The 15,000-nt window shown below is 45.9% G+C and overlaps 1 protein-coding gene across 1 annotated transcript in view; it reads right to left on the bottom strand.

Moving 5' to 3' along the window:
* Nucleotides 1-15,000, bottom strand: part of LOC311319775 (unconventional myosin-IXAb-like) — a gene marked incomplete at both ends in the record, with an annotated part of 90,386 nt that overhangs the window by 34,715 nt on the left and 40,671 nt on the right. Inside the window, 5 exons of the mRNA XM_084451379.1 lie at nucleotides 1,011-1,145; nucleotides 3,396-3,512; nucleotides 10,143-10,232; nucleotides 14,699-14,825; nucleotides 14,958-15,000. The exon at nucleotides 14,958-15,000 is cut by the window's right edge and continues 58 nt beyond it. Coding sequence (XP_084307505.1) covers nucleotides 1,011-1,145; nucleotides 3,396-3,512; nucleotides 10,143-10,232; nucleotides 14,699-14,825; nucleotides 14,958-15,000 — 512 coding nt within the window. The remainder of the gene's footprint in view (nucleotides 1-1,010; nucleotides 1,146-3,395; nucleotides 3,513-10,142; nucleotides 10,233-14,698; nucleotides 14,826-14,957) is intronic.

The raw sequence follows: 15,000 nt of genomic DNA on the forward strand, positions 1-15,000 counted from the left end.
GGAGGCTAGAGTATCTCAGCATGGGAGATGACAGCTTTGTGTGTGTGTGTGTGTGTGTGTGTGTGTGTGTGTGTGTGTGTGTGTGTGTGTGTGTGTGTGTGTGTGTAATTGATGCTCTCCCACAGCGGAAGTACAGCTCAGCTGGGTGTGTACACAAACAAGGACAACATCACCACAATGTGACAGAACAGAGGGTCAGGCGACACTTACACACCCATCACAACTCACTGACCACTTACTGACCACATGCAAATGTTCCCTTGAGCAAGGTTCTCCCATAAGGAAGAAGCTGAGGCTAATCGAACGTAACCGGATGAGACGGTCAACGCGGAGACACAAAGCGACAGAATAATGAAGCCACCTATTGGTCATTACACAATGTAAACACAGACAGACGGCAGACTCACACTGGTTGAGTTTAGCCACCGAGGGCATCAAAGTCTCTCAACTCAAGCCAAAACACTACCAGCTCGGAGTCCTCGTTTTTCGAATTCCGGCAGAAGAACTTGTAAAGATGTCGTTCAGGCTATAGTACATCTCAATGATGGGGACATCGCCCTTTTCACAATAGGGTTTAAACCATTGTTTTGCCTCCGAAAATGGTCTTTCCCCCTCGAAAACAAGAGCTTTGGATGGATGGCGGCAGCAACAACGCACATTCTGAGTCTCATCTATGGCTTTCATCAGTATCGTGACTGCATGAAATCTCAAACTCCACTTGAGGAATGAGGGAAAAGGTCACAATACTGTGACGATCGCACACAAACGCTGTGACGTTCCCGCACACCACAGACCCGTGTGTTATTGGTGAGGTACAGGAAACCACACACATCAGAATGTGTTATTGTGCATCTCAGACACGAATCAGAATCCAAGTGCTCTCAGCGTTAGACATCCAGAGCCATATCTCGCTATCCTAGTTCCTCAGCAGAATCTCCTCCTTCATTTTTTGGATGATAGAACCAAACGGAACCGAACTGAAACCCAATACAACAGAATAGAGCTCTTACCTGTTCTAGCTTGAAGATGTGTTGGTTGAAGTAATGTTGTAGCCTCTCGTTGGCAAAGTTGATGCAGAATTGCTCAAAGCTGTTGTTCTCATAGTCCTCAAAGCCAAAGATGTCCAGCACTCCGATCGAGAGAATCTAGAGGCCAGAGGAGAGCAAGGTTAGGCGGATTCACGGGCACTGAAGTGTTCTTTGACACCAAACATATTCATAGACACATCTCGGGGTGTAAAAGACTGATCATGTCAAAATGTGTGTAAATAAAGAGAAGGATGGAGGTGATCTAGCTTTGCCTCTTCTGAATCCACGTCTAAATCTGACCTGATCTGAACCCACATCAGTCTAAATCTGACCTGATCTGAACCCACATCAGTCTAAATCTGACCTGATCTGAACCCACATCAGTCTAAATCTGACCGGACCTGAACCCACATTGGTCTAAATCTGACCTGATCTGAACCCACATCGGTCTAAATCTGACTTTATCTGAACACACATCAGTCTAAATCTGACCGGATCTGAACCCACATCAGTCTAAATCTGACCTGATCTGAACCCACATCAGTCTAAATCTGACCGGATCTGAATCCACATCGGTCTAAATCTGACCTGATCTGAACCCACATCAGTCTAAATCTGACCGGATCTGAACCTACATCAGTCTAAATCTGATCTGATCTGAACCCACATCAGTCTAAATGTGACCTGATCTGAACCCACATCAGTCTAAATCTGACCTGATCTGAACCTACATCAGTCTAAATCTGATCTGATCTGAACCCACATCGGTCTAAATCTGACCTGATCTGAACCCACATCAGTCTAAATCTGACCGGATCTGAACCCACATCGGTCTAAATCTGACCTGATCTGAACCCACATTGGTCTAAATCTGACCTGATCTGAACCCACATCAGTCTAAATCTGACCGGATCTGAACCCACATCGGTCTAAATCTGACCTGATCTGAACCCACATCAGTCTAAATCTGACCTGATCTGAACCCACATCAGTCTAAATCTGACAGACAGACAGGCAGACAAGCAGACAGACAGATGTAAGACATACAAGGGTACACACACACACACACACACAGAGAAGACTAACATGCATACCCGAATCCCAGGGGTGTACAACAAGCAGAACTGAAGGGCTTTCATGCCATCTGCCCCAATGTTCTGGGCACACATGTGGTCAGACACACACACTCTCACACACACACCAATTTGAGGAGGCTAGAGTGATCTGTGATCTAATCCCTTGGATGCCCCCTGGGCACAACCAGCCAGCTGCCACAGTGCCCCCCAAACACTGTGGAATCCTGTGTGGTATCCTCATGTTACCCCTCAACCCCCCACACTCCACAGTTCCAATCCAAGCCATTACACATTTGAGAGAGAGAGAGAGAGAGAGAGAGAGAGGGAGGTAAAGAAATACAGAAGAGGGACAAAAGATAGACAGAACCAAATGAGAAAGTAAAAAATACAGAGGACACTGATGAAAAACAGACCTAAAAGGAAGAAGAGAGAGGGGGGGAACAGATCTACAGATAGAACCAGGCCAGGTCCAGCCTGGCTTATTTGCGAGGCTGGCTTGTTTCTGTTGGAGGACAGAAGCTAGTCACTGAAATAGCTGTGAATTGAAATGACATGAAATAATGTCTGATAAATTAAGATAGGTCTTGTCACCTGGACACATCAGTTCCAATGCTTCCAATGCTAATCCAGCACAATAAGAGCGGGATAGCCAGTTAACTCATGAGCTCACAACAACTAGCAGCAGCTTCCATAACATTAATGGTAGCGGTCAGTGGCTAAAGCAGTTACACTGATGATACCATAAAATCATCCCCACCGGGTCCAATGCTCTCACCACTACTCTACTTGTGCAGTGGAGATCGGCGGGCTGATTTTGGTGTCCTTCTTGATTTTGGTGTGCTGGTACTACTGCCTCTTGTGGTGCCAACAGAGAAATGCATGTCAACATTGTCCGGAGTAACGGAGGGAGTGATAACCGGACAAACGCTAAACTAGGTGCGCTGGCTTCCAGCCACGCACAAAAGAGAGGTGGGGAGGTATGATCATGGAATGTCAGGAGTATTCAAGGAGAGACACACCTGGATACGGTCTAAATCCCATCCTCGCTGGACACACCCCACACTGACAGCTCAGGGACAGGGACACAGTCTACGAGTCTCAAATGATCTGCGTGTATGTCTCACTGACCTGTGTGTGTGTGTGTGTGTGTGTGTGTGCATGCGCATGTGTCGTTTCTGTATTCCCATGCATGTGCATGCTTAAATGTGTACGTTGTGTATCTCAGTGTTTGTGTGTGTGTGTGTGTGTGTGTGTGTGTGTGTTTATAAGGAGCCTAAAGGCCTCTGCCTACCTTGGCACTGTCCTCCAGATCCTTGTTGTTGAGCAGGGCATGGTTGGTCCTGAAGACAATCCAGTCAAACAGGGCACTGTAGAGGGATTTGGCCATGGAGTCCCGCACTGTGCCAGCCTGCAGAGAGAGACACACACACACACACACACACACACACACACACACACACACACACACACACACACACACACACACACACACACACACACAAAAACACACAAAAACAAAGGCATGACATTATGTCACTATCTTTTCCAATCAACTGAGTTTCTTTCATTTGGCCATTGCATCACAAAGATGTCCAATGAGGACAATGAGACACAACAGAGTCAAGCTTGTACATAATGTATGTATAAGATAAGTGTTTCCTGCACAACGCGATCTTGAACAATACTCACAATATGACGGACCTTCTAGACAGAGAGAAAATAGATTAGTGTGTATCTGTGTGTGTGTGTGTGTGTGTCCTTGTGTGTGTAGCATCTTTTAACTGTTGTGTGTTATTGTCCAGATGGTTTCCTGTCTGTAACTACTTACTAATCTTCCTACACTGTATATGGTTTTAAATAGATCAAATACGGTACCAGGATGTTCCCACACAAAGCCTTCATCTGGGTCTTAGAAAAACAACCAGCAAGTCTATCTACCTATTTACATGTCTAACTGTTTATCTTAATGTCTGTCTGCCTGCCTGCCTTCCCACTCACCTACAGTACCGCTGACTAAGGGACACTTAGCCATTGTAATACCATTCTATCCTCCACCTGCTCTTCAAACACTTTGTGGGAGTCTGGCTAACAACTGCTTTTCCACACCACAGCAGCTTAGCAAGGCAGGCAAGAGGAGAAATCAAGCTTTGAGGTTCACCTCCTTCACTCAAGTCTCCACAAATTGGATCAATGTCACCGTAACAAGCTGTGAAGTAGTTCGCACCCGAGAGAAGGCTACAGAACAGATGACCCGACATCAGAATTCTCACTCAGATCCCTGTGTCAAGAAGCAGGGAAGAAACAGCCAGTTGAGTGTGTGATGGTGACTAAGCAGTCTTGTTGCCCGAATGAGAAGTCAGGAAGTCTCTAGTAACTTGGGTTGTTTATTTACATCTAGGTCATTTACTGTAGCAGACCCCTCTATCCAAATGTTCTGAGATAGTGTTGGGGTGAAGTACTTTGCTCAAAGGCACAACAGTAGGCAACAACTGTCAAGTGGCCTGGCCCCGTCTTTAACGACATGCCTTTCGGTCACTGGTCAGATGTTCTAACCACTGGGATGCCTACCGCCTTATTAATGTGTGACAGAATGTGTTCTGTGCTCAGGAGGTAAAGCAGCCGGCTCGGGGTCGCAAGGTCAACCCTAGCTCCTGGCAGCGTGCCGTAGTGTCATCGAGCAAGACACTGAACACCCAAAATCATTCACGTGTGGCACGGTGGCACAGCAAGAAGGTCTCCGGGCCTTTCTGTGTGGAGTTTTCATGTTCTCCCCGTGTTTGCAAGAGTTTCGGCCCAAGAACTCAATAAGAAAAACATGCAGAAGAACAGATGCTCTTCAGTCCTGTCTCTGACCAGGACTTGGCCTGAGCACTTGGACTTGGTCCCGGGGCGCGGCCCCATACACGCAGCCTTCTGCTCTTGGCTCCTGCATGTCGTGTGTGTGTGTTTCTGTGTCTCCACCTCACTACACCGTGCGCTGGGTTTGCACTGTATTATAAATAAAGACTTTCATTTTCATTTCATTTGCTTCTCGCTGCGGCGAGAACTTCTGGGAAAAAAGACAAGGATATTCGTAGACACCAATTTGGAAGACTCCTGGATTTTGGGCATGGGGGATGATTGGCCAGCGCAGAAAGTGGGCTGTACAAGGAGGCTGATTTGGCCTCTGACTGGTCACTGACCGCAGCTTTCCGATTTTAAAGTATTGCTAACGAGTCAAGCTGTCAGTAGCATATCTGGTGAGATATAAGTGTCTAAGTGTGATTTAGAATACTTGGACTTTGTTCTTCCATGTTATATCACTTTAGAGAGTTGGCTAGCTACAGTTTTCTCCTTTTCTGGGCAGGATAAGTTTTCTATTATACGCTCATGCCCATGCTTTGTTGCGTTTTACTAGACTAGCCTACAAGATGCCATAGCTGCCCTTTGTCCATCAGTCCAAAACACAACATTTGTTTAAAGGACAGGTTCGGAATTTAGCACTATAAGCCATGTTATTATTATTTACGATCACACAACGGCCAATATCAAAGTTTCATAAATCTGTGCACTCTCTCGAGATACAGCATACTGACCAAAAAATCGCCACAAAGTATGCAGAAAAAGGCTGCTCTTGTTGCCAGTTCTTTCTCTGAAACCATGTGGCGTTCACACCTCCATGTTCAGAGCCAAAGACCTTTGATATCTCTACACTGTGGGAGTCGGACTGCGTCACAAACTTGTTTGATCTTCCCTTACTCCCACCACCCCTTAAGTGAAGTCGGGAAGCAGCACATCCGCTACCTTGCTACATTAGCGTCATTTCGGTTAGCCTAGAGGTAGCCTAGTGTGCTAGGCCTCAAAGCTTTCACATCATAATGTAGTGTCATTTACAAGAGCTGTTGACAACCACTAGCCTACAGCTAGCGCAAGGCTGTGGTAAAAAGAAAAAAAAATGCAGGAGGCTAACAACACTAGCAAACAATGTCAATGCGTTCTTTTAGCATGCCAGCTAAGTTCCTGAGGATTTTTCTATGATGCTTTCAGTCCTGCTGTGCACAACACTACAGATTTAGGTGCTTTGAGTCGGTAGCCAGATCCTTAAGTAGCTCCAGACTCGCAAATCACTTTTTGGACAACTCATCGATCCATAAAACACAACACTGCCAAGATGGGCCATTATTTTGTCTCAACAAGCCAAAGGAAAAATATGCTCTCCACTTATAATGATGAAAGGCATGCTAAACTAATATAAGTACGCTAAAATGAGGACTTGGACACCAGACCCATCTACTTTTGGCAGCTAAAGTTTTATGGAGGGTGAGCAGCCAGTGAAACAGCAAAAGAAGACTCCATTGGTTCTCATACTGTATAACAAGGTGACCTAGGCAGCATTGCAAGCCGCCAGGCAGAGCAGGGATGCAGATCTTTTGGCCACTGCCACACGAATGAATTGAGTTACTCAAACGGTATCTCTTGTTTGCTCTGATGTTTAATAGCTAGTGTGGATAAACCACAGTCACACCTGTATGTGACTCCTGTCGCGTTTGGGTGAGGTTCATTCTCAAGGTCACGGGCAGTTTAACAGCAGTTGGTGAAAAATGTAGATGTCAAATCAAGCACAGGTGAAGAAGCATAGTGCTTCACAGTAGATCATTTTACAACATCGGAGCATTTTGAGTACTACAGTATACTGCATGTCATTAAATGTTACAAGTTTTCAGAAAGTGCCATGTTTAAAAATGGTTTACGGTGCAGTCCAGGGGAGTATGGAATCGTGACGAAGCAAAATATGATCTCTCATCTAAAAACCTCCTCGTCCCTCCTACAGTATATTATTGATTGTTGTTATAATTTCAGCCGGGGCCCTTTGCTTTTCGTGCTCTCAAACGTTACGTAAATCCATCTGCATTATTCAAGACTTAAAAAAAGAAAAAGAAAAAAAAAGGATTGCAATCAAAAAATGTCTCCATGTAGGATCTGCAAATGTGACGAGGACTTTTGGGAAGCTGCAGTAGCTACAGCAGTCACAAATATTTCTTACCACAAACGTCACAACATTATTCAACGATTGGCCACAGTGGAAACGGAACTCAGAAGGAAAAGGGACGGTAAAAAAGCGTGTAAAAACATTTTATGGGACGGCCACCCAGGACGCTGACAAAATAATTAGAAGGAGTTATCAGCGAGTTTTTGTAAACTGTTATGGCCCCGGCTGTAGACAAGGCTTCGGCTGGTGTTGCTAATTAGTAGGGTGCAGCGAGGGGGGAGTTGAGCGGAGCGGGCTGCGCTCTCTCTCTCTCTCTCTCTCTCTCTCTCTCTGGCTAATGGCTCACAAACACAGTCTGAGAAACACAGGAGGCGTAAAACACCCTGCATGGGCCCACAGCACACGTGGCTCGCCAGGCTCCTCTCTGCAGGGGTGTGTGTGTGTGTGTTTGTGTGTGTGTGTGTGTGTGTTTGTGTGTGTATGCCAGTTTCCATGCCTCTTCTTGAAGCAAGTTAATTTGACTTGTGTGTGTGTGTGTGTGTGTGCGCGTGTGTTTGTGTGTGTGTGTGTGTGTGTTTGTGTGTGTGTGTGTGTGTTTGTGTGTGTATGCCAGTTTCCGTGCCTCTTCTTGAAGCAAGTTAATTTGACTTGAGTGTGTGTGTGTGTGTGTGTGTGTGTGTGTGTGTGTGTGTGCGTGTGTGTGTGTGCCTGTGTAGGAAAGTCCCTCCATTTCTCAGACCCTATTATCAAAAGCTGTTACATGTTGTATGCTGCAAAGAAATGGAAATAAATGCAACAGAGTGGCAGCATTAACAGTAATCCAAAGCACATGAATGAGAAGTTGAATAACTACAGTTCGTCTCTTTTTAAAAACAGGGAAAAAGGAAATGGTACAATCAGATTATCTGGAGCCAGAACGACAATCAGTGTACCTTATCTGTGTGCGCACACGCGCACACGCGCACACACGCACACACACACACACACACACACACACACACACACACACACACACACACACACACACACACACACACACACACAGTTTCTCTCATACAGATTCTCCCTCACTCATCATCTCATTAGGAGACCTATTGCAGTATGCCGCATTATTTTGCTACTGTATCCTCCCTTCTACAAAGAATTTGTAGAACACTTAACCCAGGCCAAGACATTCTATCTCAACGTTTAATTTCCTGAATTATCAGGACTTGGACTGAGGGAAAACGTACCCACAACCATGATGTTTCTTAAGTTGGGTTCAAGTTCTAGTCGACAAATCCTACCCAGGAAAAACAGAAGCTAAGGAAATATAACGGAACACAGGCCTCATCGAGATGTCAGCGACTGCAGAGCAAGGCCCATACAGGTCTACTGCATGCGGCCATCCTGCCCCTGCCCTGCCCCTGCCCTTGCCCTGCCCCTGCCCCTGCCCCTGCCCCTGCCCCTGCCCCTGCCCCTGCCCCTGCCCCTGCCCCTGCCCCTGCCCCTGCCCCTTCTCTGCTCCGCAGGGCTCTGACACCCTGGAACAAGACCGCTCCCAAGACTGGCCCATCCCCACCCTGGACAGACGGGTCAGCCTCCCAGGACTGATGCCTTTGTCCAGGAGAGGGAGAGGGAGAGGGAGAGAGAGAGAGAGAGAGAGAGAGAGAGAGACAGAGAGAGAGAGAGAGAGAAATACTTGCAGTGAGAAGAAGTGCAGAGCTTGCCAAGGCCTCTTCCACGGCTGCCTTGTACAATAACAGGGGTTTTATGTAACGATATAAAGTCATGGATTCCACAGGCCCCGCTTGCTCCGGGCAAGACTCCAGACAAAGGTAGGGTTTTTTTTTTCTCCTGTGGGAGATGAAATGACAGAGACCCGCGGAGCTGGGAGCACCGTGGTCATCACTAATCCCTTCACCCAGGGCTGATAGTTGTGGTCGGGGCTGGGCTCGGGTCTTATCTCCGTTCCTTGAACTCTTGAATTCTGGAAGGCTCAAGTTAAAAAAGACTGTGACGGACAGATGGGTATTTCCCCACAGTTGAGCGCGCTCTCTCTCTTTTTCCGTCTATCTTTCTATCTCTCTTTTCGTACTAGACAGTTTCTCTCCGTTTCAGGGTTCATGCAAGGTTATGGACGACGGGGGACTTCCATATAAGAACAACAGGGCTACAGGGGCTGTTGTACAGAGCCAGAGTCTCCATAAAGGATTAGGTTTCCCCGCACATTGTCTGAGCCTCCATTATACGCCTGTCTTTGGGGGAGTAAGAGGCAGGATTTGGTTCAAGGCCCTTTATGGTATGTTCCAGTGGAGGTTTGCACATTCCTGGGCTGCGACCACATGACTGGAGGGGAGGGACGCGAACATTGTTGGGGGCTACTAATGTGTACATCAGAGGGGGCGGGGCGGGGAGGGGGGGGGGGGGGAGATTACAGCACTAAAAGAGAACCATGGAAGACAAAACAGGAACTGATAGGGAGCTGAATACTAGCTCGTACACGAGTACACAGTATGCATACTGTATACATCAATGGACTGTATATAGGTCACCTCTACGCAGACGAGACGGGTTGAACCGTATCTACGGCGATTCAGTACACCGGCGGCGTGGACGGGGTTAACTTGTACTGTAGTAAGTCTCACAGGAAACAGGAAGTCACGGAGGAAGGGACCCCCGCCAAAAGCCCTGAAGAACGAGGGAGCGCTACAACAAACAAACTCCTAAGACGGGCTCCCGCTGGTGACGCACTCGACTACAAAACAACAGACACCGCTTTGCTTTTGTTGAGGCCTTTTGGAATGTTCCGGGCCCCCCCAGACTACAAAAGGCTTTTGAGCTGCGGCGGCACCAAACAAGGATTGTCCTCTCAAAAATATAATTTAGTAGTCTGTAAATGTACAGACTCATTGTAACTGTACATTATGAAAGAACGAGAGTACCGACTAGGCCATGCTGTCAGCGAGAGGGGGTTCATCTAGGGTTGAAAGCAGCATGTGTGGTCGGCTGGGGTTGTGTTATGATGCTCTGTTGTGTCTGGGGAGTTTGTTGACATAATACAGCACTGGAAATCTCTGGCTGTCTCACCTCGGCCAGTTTGTAGGGCACAATGAGCCTCTCTCCCACCGTCACCGTCTTCCTCGTGGTCAGGGCCTCAAATAGCATCTCCTCCTTCACCTGCAGAAGACAAGGAGAAGGTCACGACCTAAGAACTTCACACTGAATAATAAGCGCGCTGTACAGTATATGTACAATAAATCATACAGCTAGATTATTTACAGGGGTAACATTTGGTCGAAGATGACCTATTCAATTGAGCCACTGAGATGCTCATAATAGCTTCAACACACACGTGCACACGCACGCACACACACACGCAGACACGCGCGCACACACACACGCAGACACGCGCGCATACACTCACAGGCGCTAACCTTGGCCCCAGACAGACCGCTGATGGCTGGGCCACACTGAGAGGGGCAGATGTCACTGCAAACATTTTATCCATCCACAGGGATTATGGGAGTGGGCCTAACAGCTGCTGCTGGGAGCACAATGGGGGCTCTAGCTGCATGTGTGTGTGTGTGTGTGTGTGTGTGTGTGTGTGTGTGTGTGTGTGTGTGTGTGTGTGTGTGTGTGTGTGTGTGTACTGAATGTGACTGTAGGTCCTGATCCCAAATGCCATTATGACACTATTTTGGTCAGTTGCCTTCATTATTACGACCTTTGCCGTAAACAGTCGCACGGTGGACATTAATCAGACTTAGGTTCATACTTCCTGGTAACGCCTTGAGTGTCATTCAGCTGCTCACTGATTGGTCAGTGCTGCACACTTGTCGGACGGTTGGTTACAGGGCGTTTAAAAGGTCTTACCACATATCACACTTTAGCTTGCTGTAAATGTATTTATTAATACGATAAGCTTAGGGAGATGTGCCTCGAAGCACTGGTTTGAGGTCAACTTGGTCTGGCTCGATGGCCAATTCCCACAGAGAAACTAAGTTGACCTTGGACTTGTGCTGTCATCAGCCATCACTTGGCATAGCCCGGGCTGTCTAGCCAAGCTACATCTAATAATACATACTGTAGCTCGGCCCTGAGGTCTGGCCAGAGGATCCAGTCTGTCAGCTCTCCATCCTGTCCTGCTCCACTTCCTCTTCCTAACAGGAAGCAGGAAGTCCAGGCCAGCCGTAGTCCCATTCCGACATCATTCCACAACACTGACTATAAGCTTTCCCTGGGCAGTGCTCACGTGACTGTAGAGGTGTAGTGTATGTACTGTATGAGAGGGTTTTGAATGATTGACCCACACTCTAATAAGATGCACATACAGCCTTTAAAAGGAATACAGTTTCTGGTTTGATGTTACATAATAGTACTTTATGCCACTTGACACATGCCAACACGGCCAGAGGTCAGTTTTTCGCACATTCTAAATTCTATGATAACTTGGGATAAACACAGGATTTTCCATTCTCTGAAGCGAGCTTAAAGTTTAGCCAGCTACGTGTACAGTATGTTTACAGTATGTTACTTACCAGGGCATCATGTCCAACATCTCAAACCTCTTTGCTGACATTTTCTTTTCTAACTTGAAGTGTGAACATTAATTCTATCCCAATGAAATGACAGCTGACACACCCCTCATCAATGGTTGTGCCATTCCTAGCAGATCCAAGAGATGTGGGAGCAATTACAGTATAAAGGCTTTTCAGCCAGCAAGAATTCTCAGAAATCATCAAGATATGATTGTTTTGAAGGGAAGAGTTGTGGAATAAGGTGTGATTTTTTTGTCTTTTACAAACTATTAAATATTGTCAAGGGAACATTTTCCTATCAACATTTTTATTTAGTGCACCAAGGATCCACCTGTGAATAGCAAGACAAATAATCAACGTTGAAAGCTGTATGTTATATGGCCTACTTAACACTTTGAAAGCTGTATGTTATATGGCCTACTTAACACTTTGAGAGCTGTACGTTATATGGCCTACTTAACACTTTGAAAGCTGTATGTTATATGGTCTACTTAACACTTTGAAAGCTGTATGTTATATGGCCTACTTAACACTTTGAAAGCTGTATGTTATATGGCCTACTTAACACTTTGAGAGCTGTATGTTATATGGCCTACTTAACACTTTGAAAGCTGTATGTTATATGGTCTACTTAATAGTTTGAAAGCTGTATGTTATATGGCCTACTTAACACTTTGAGAGCTGTATGTTATATGGCCTACTTAATAGTTTGAAAGCTGTATGTTATATGGCCTACTTAACAGTTTGAAAGCTGTATGTTATATGGCCTACTTAACACTTTGAAAGCTGTATGTTATATGGCCTACTTAACACTTTGAGAGCTGTATGTTATATGGCCTACTTAACACCTTGAGAGCTGTATGTTATATGGCCTACTTAACACTTTGAGAGCTGTATGTTATATGGCCTACTTAATAGTTTGAAAGCTGTATGTTATATGGCCTACTTAACACTTTTAAGGATGTTTTTGTATTTCTTCTACTTCACTTGCTGCGAAGTTCACTTGATGCCCACAGTTGGGACTGTGTTATTCAAATAGGCCTAACCGGTCATTACATTTAAACAGGCTAAGCATTAGCCTACCGTATTTTTGTCAGGCGTCCTCTCTGGCTCACTGGCAGCCATAGTGAATTAATATTTTGAGGTCCAACGTCATGAGTTACGTCCTTCAAGTTCAACTATGGATAGCCATACGGTCCATTATAATGTCCTTTATCTACGTGCTGAAATAGGCAGAATGCTCTTTTGCCATCACCAAATCATGGATTCAGCGTGCCACTGAGTCCTTCTGTATCCAAAGGCACTTTTTATTTTTATTTTATTTGACCTTTATCTATCTAGGGAAGCCCACTGGCACCAGCATCTCATTTACAGTGGCAGTGGTGCCCTGGTTACATAGCATACTACCTTAAACAATACAATACATAAGTGGCCTTGTGGTTAGAGTGTCCGCCCTGAGATTGGGAGGTTGTGAGTTCGATCCCCGACCGAGTCATACCAAAGACTGTTAAAAATGGTACCCAATGTCTCCCTACTTGGCCCTCAGGATCTAGGGTTGGGTTGGGGGTGAGTCCCTGTGACATACTAGCGTCATGTCCAGGGGGTGGACTTGTACATCAATGCAGATTTTTATCCTTTATGGGCGACATCTGGTTTAAGTTAATGAGCTAATTACCTCTAAGATATGTGTTGCAAGAACTGAAATTCCCAGATATACAGTAAATTAGCGCATTAACTCAATCCAGGATGTGAATTAAGATTGGATTTGTTAAGCGGCGCCTGAAGAATAGGCCCTACACTTTCTCCGATAACGGTGCTTCGGCTAAGTAAACAAAACCAAATCTTGAGTCACAGATTTTGTACGTTAAATACAGTACGTTCCAGGTTTCTCTTACGATGAACTCCTACTGAAGTACTTCCTCTCCTGTAGCCTGAGGACACCCCAACACCACTCTCAACGGAGCGCGCTCTCTGAACCCTCACCATGTGGTCAACATGTGCCTCAACGATGTACGTCACAGCCACGTTGAGTCACACAAACCGCTCCACGCCGTAAGAAAAGAAAGAAGAAGAAAAAAAGGGTCCTCTTATGCATAATACCCCCTGGCACAGTTGTCAGGCTTTCAAACACACTTTGGTCATTGTTTAGTCAGTGACTCAATAGTGTAGCCTGCTAATGCTTGTGGTCTGTCTGGGGGTAGAATGACACAACCCCTCACTTCCAGGTAAATCAGAACAGCATGTGGTGAATAAGCTAAATCGTTAGCTAGTGTGCTACTCTACGTACTGTATGCCTCGTTTTTTAAGGGAAGTCTGCTTCTGTGGTCCTGTCATCAACATCTTGTTGAATTGAATTATGGCTGTGAAAATACAGTATGCACAACTCAACATGTCGGCTCATATATATTTATACATACTGTATGACACAAATTAAACGAGTGATACATATTTCTGATGAGTGATACAGTGCTATGCACTTTATGAATACAACATGACAAGCGTGAATGTCCATGACGAGCAGTCATGATTTGATAAGATTTAACTATAAACCTTGATATTAGCGGGTCGTAATGTTGCCGTAAAACCAACCAGAGCACAGTCCTGGGAATACTCATGCTGACCCTATTTGCTGGCATTGTGGGACTTGAGGAAAGTCCCTCTCAAGCTCTCCTGTCAACACAAGCTGTGTTGTGAAGTTAAGAACAGTCTAAACAGCTTCAATGTGAGGGCCCAGACCCGACACGGAGCGATACAAAAATAACAACAAAGCAGTATGTCAATCACTTGCACGTCAAAAGGCGTAAGGCGCGCACCATATGAAGGCTAGTCCTTTGCGCGGCGGACCCAGGTTCGATTCCCGGCTCGGGGTCCTGTGCCGCATGTCCTCCCCTCTCTCTCTACCACGTTTCCTGTCTCTCTCAACCGTCCTATCCCATTAAAGCTGAAAATCCCTAAAAATCTTCTCTTTTTTTTTTAAATAAAAAAATAAACCTTGAACGATTCCTTCCTATACTACCTACTGTATGCTACGCAGCGGATTCTCCACGGAGGTTTATGTGAGACGGTTTATAGAAATATTATAGACCCATAATCTGGCACACTGACCTCCAACAGCTCTGAGACGGTGGGCAGGACCTCTGGGTTGCAGATGTCGATGGAGTCGTCCCTGTAGGTCTTCTTCTTGTAGCGGATGTTCCCCAGGTGAAGGATGGCCGACAGCAGACAGAAGATCCTACGGGAGAGGAGGACGGACTCGGGTTCGAATTTGTGTTCGGAGACGCAGAGCGACGACAGGTTTAGAGATGACGATGAAGAAATGATGGAGGGAGATTAATAAGGGTTAACACATCCTTGTGTATCTTACTGTTTGCGCGTGGAAGGAAGGAACCCCACCATCTCCATAGCCA

Source organism: Borostomias antarcticus, assembly GCF_949987555.1.
Source record: "Borostomias antarcticus genome assembly, chromosome: 16".
NCBI classification, from domain to species: Eukaryota; Metazoa; Chordata; class Actinopteri; order Stomiiformes; family Stomiidae; genus Borostomias; species Borostomias antarcticus.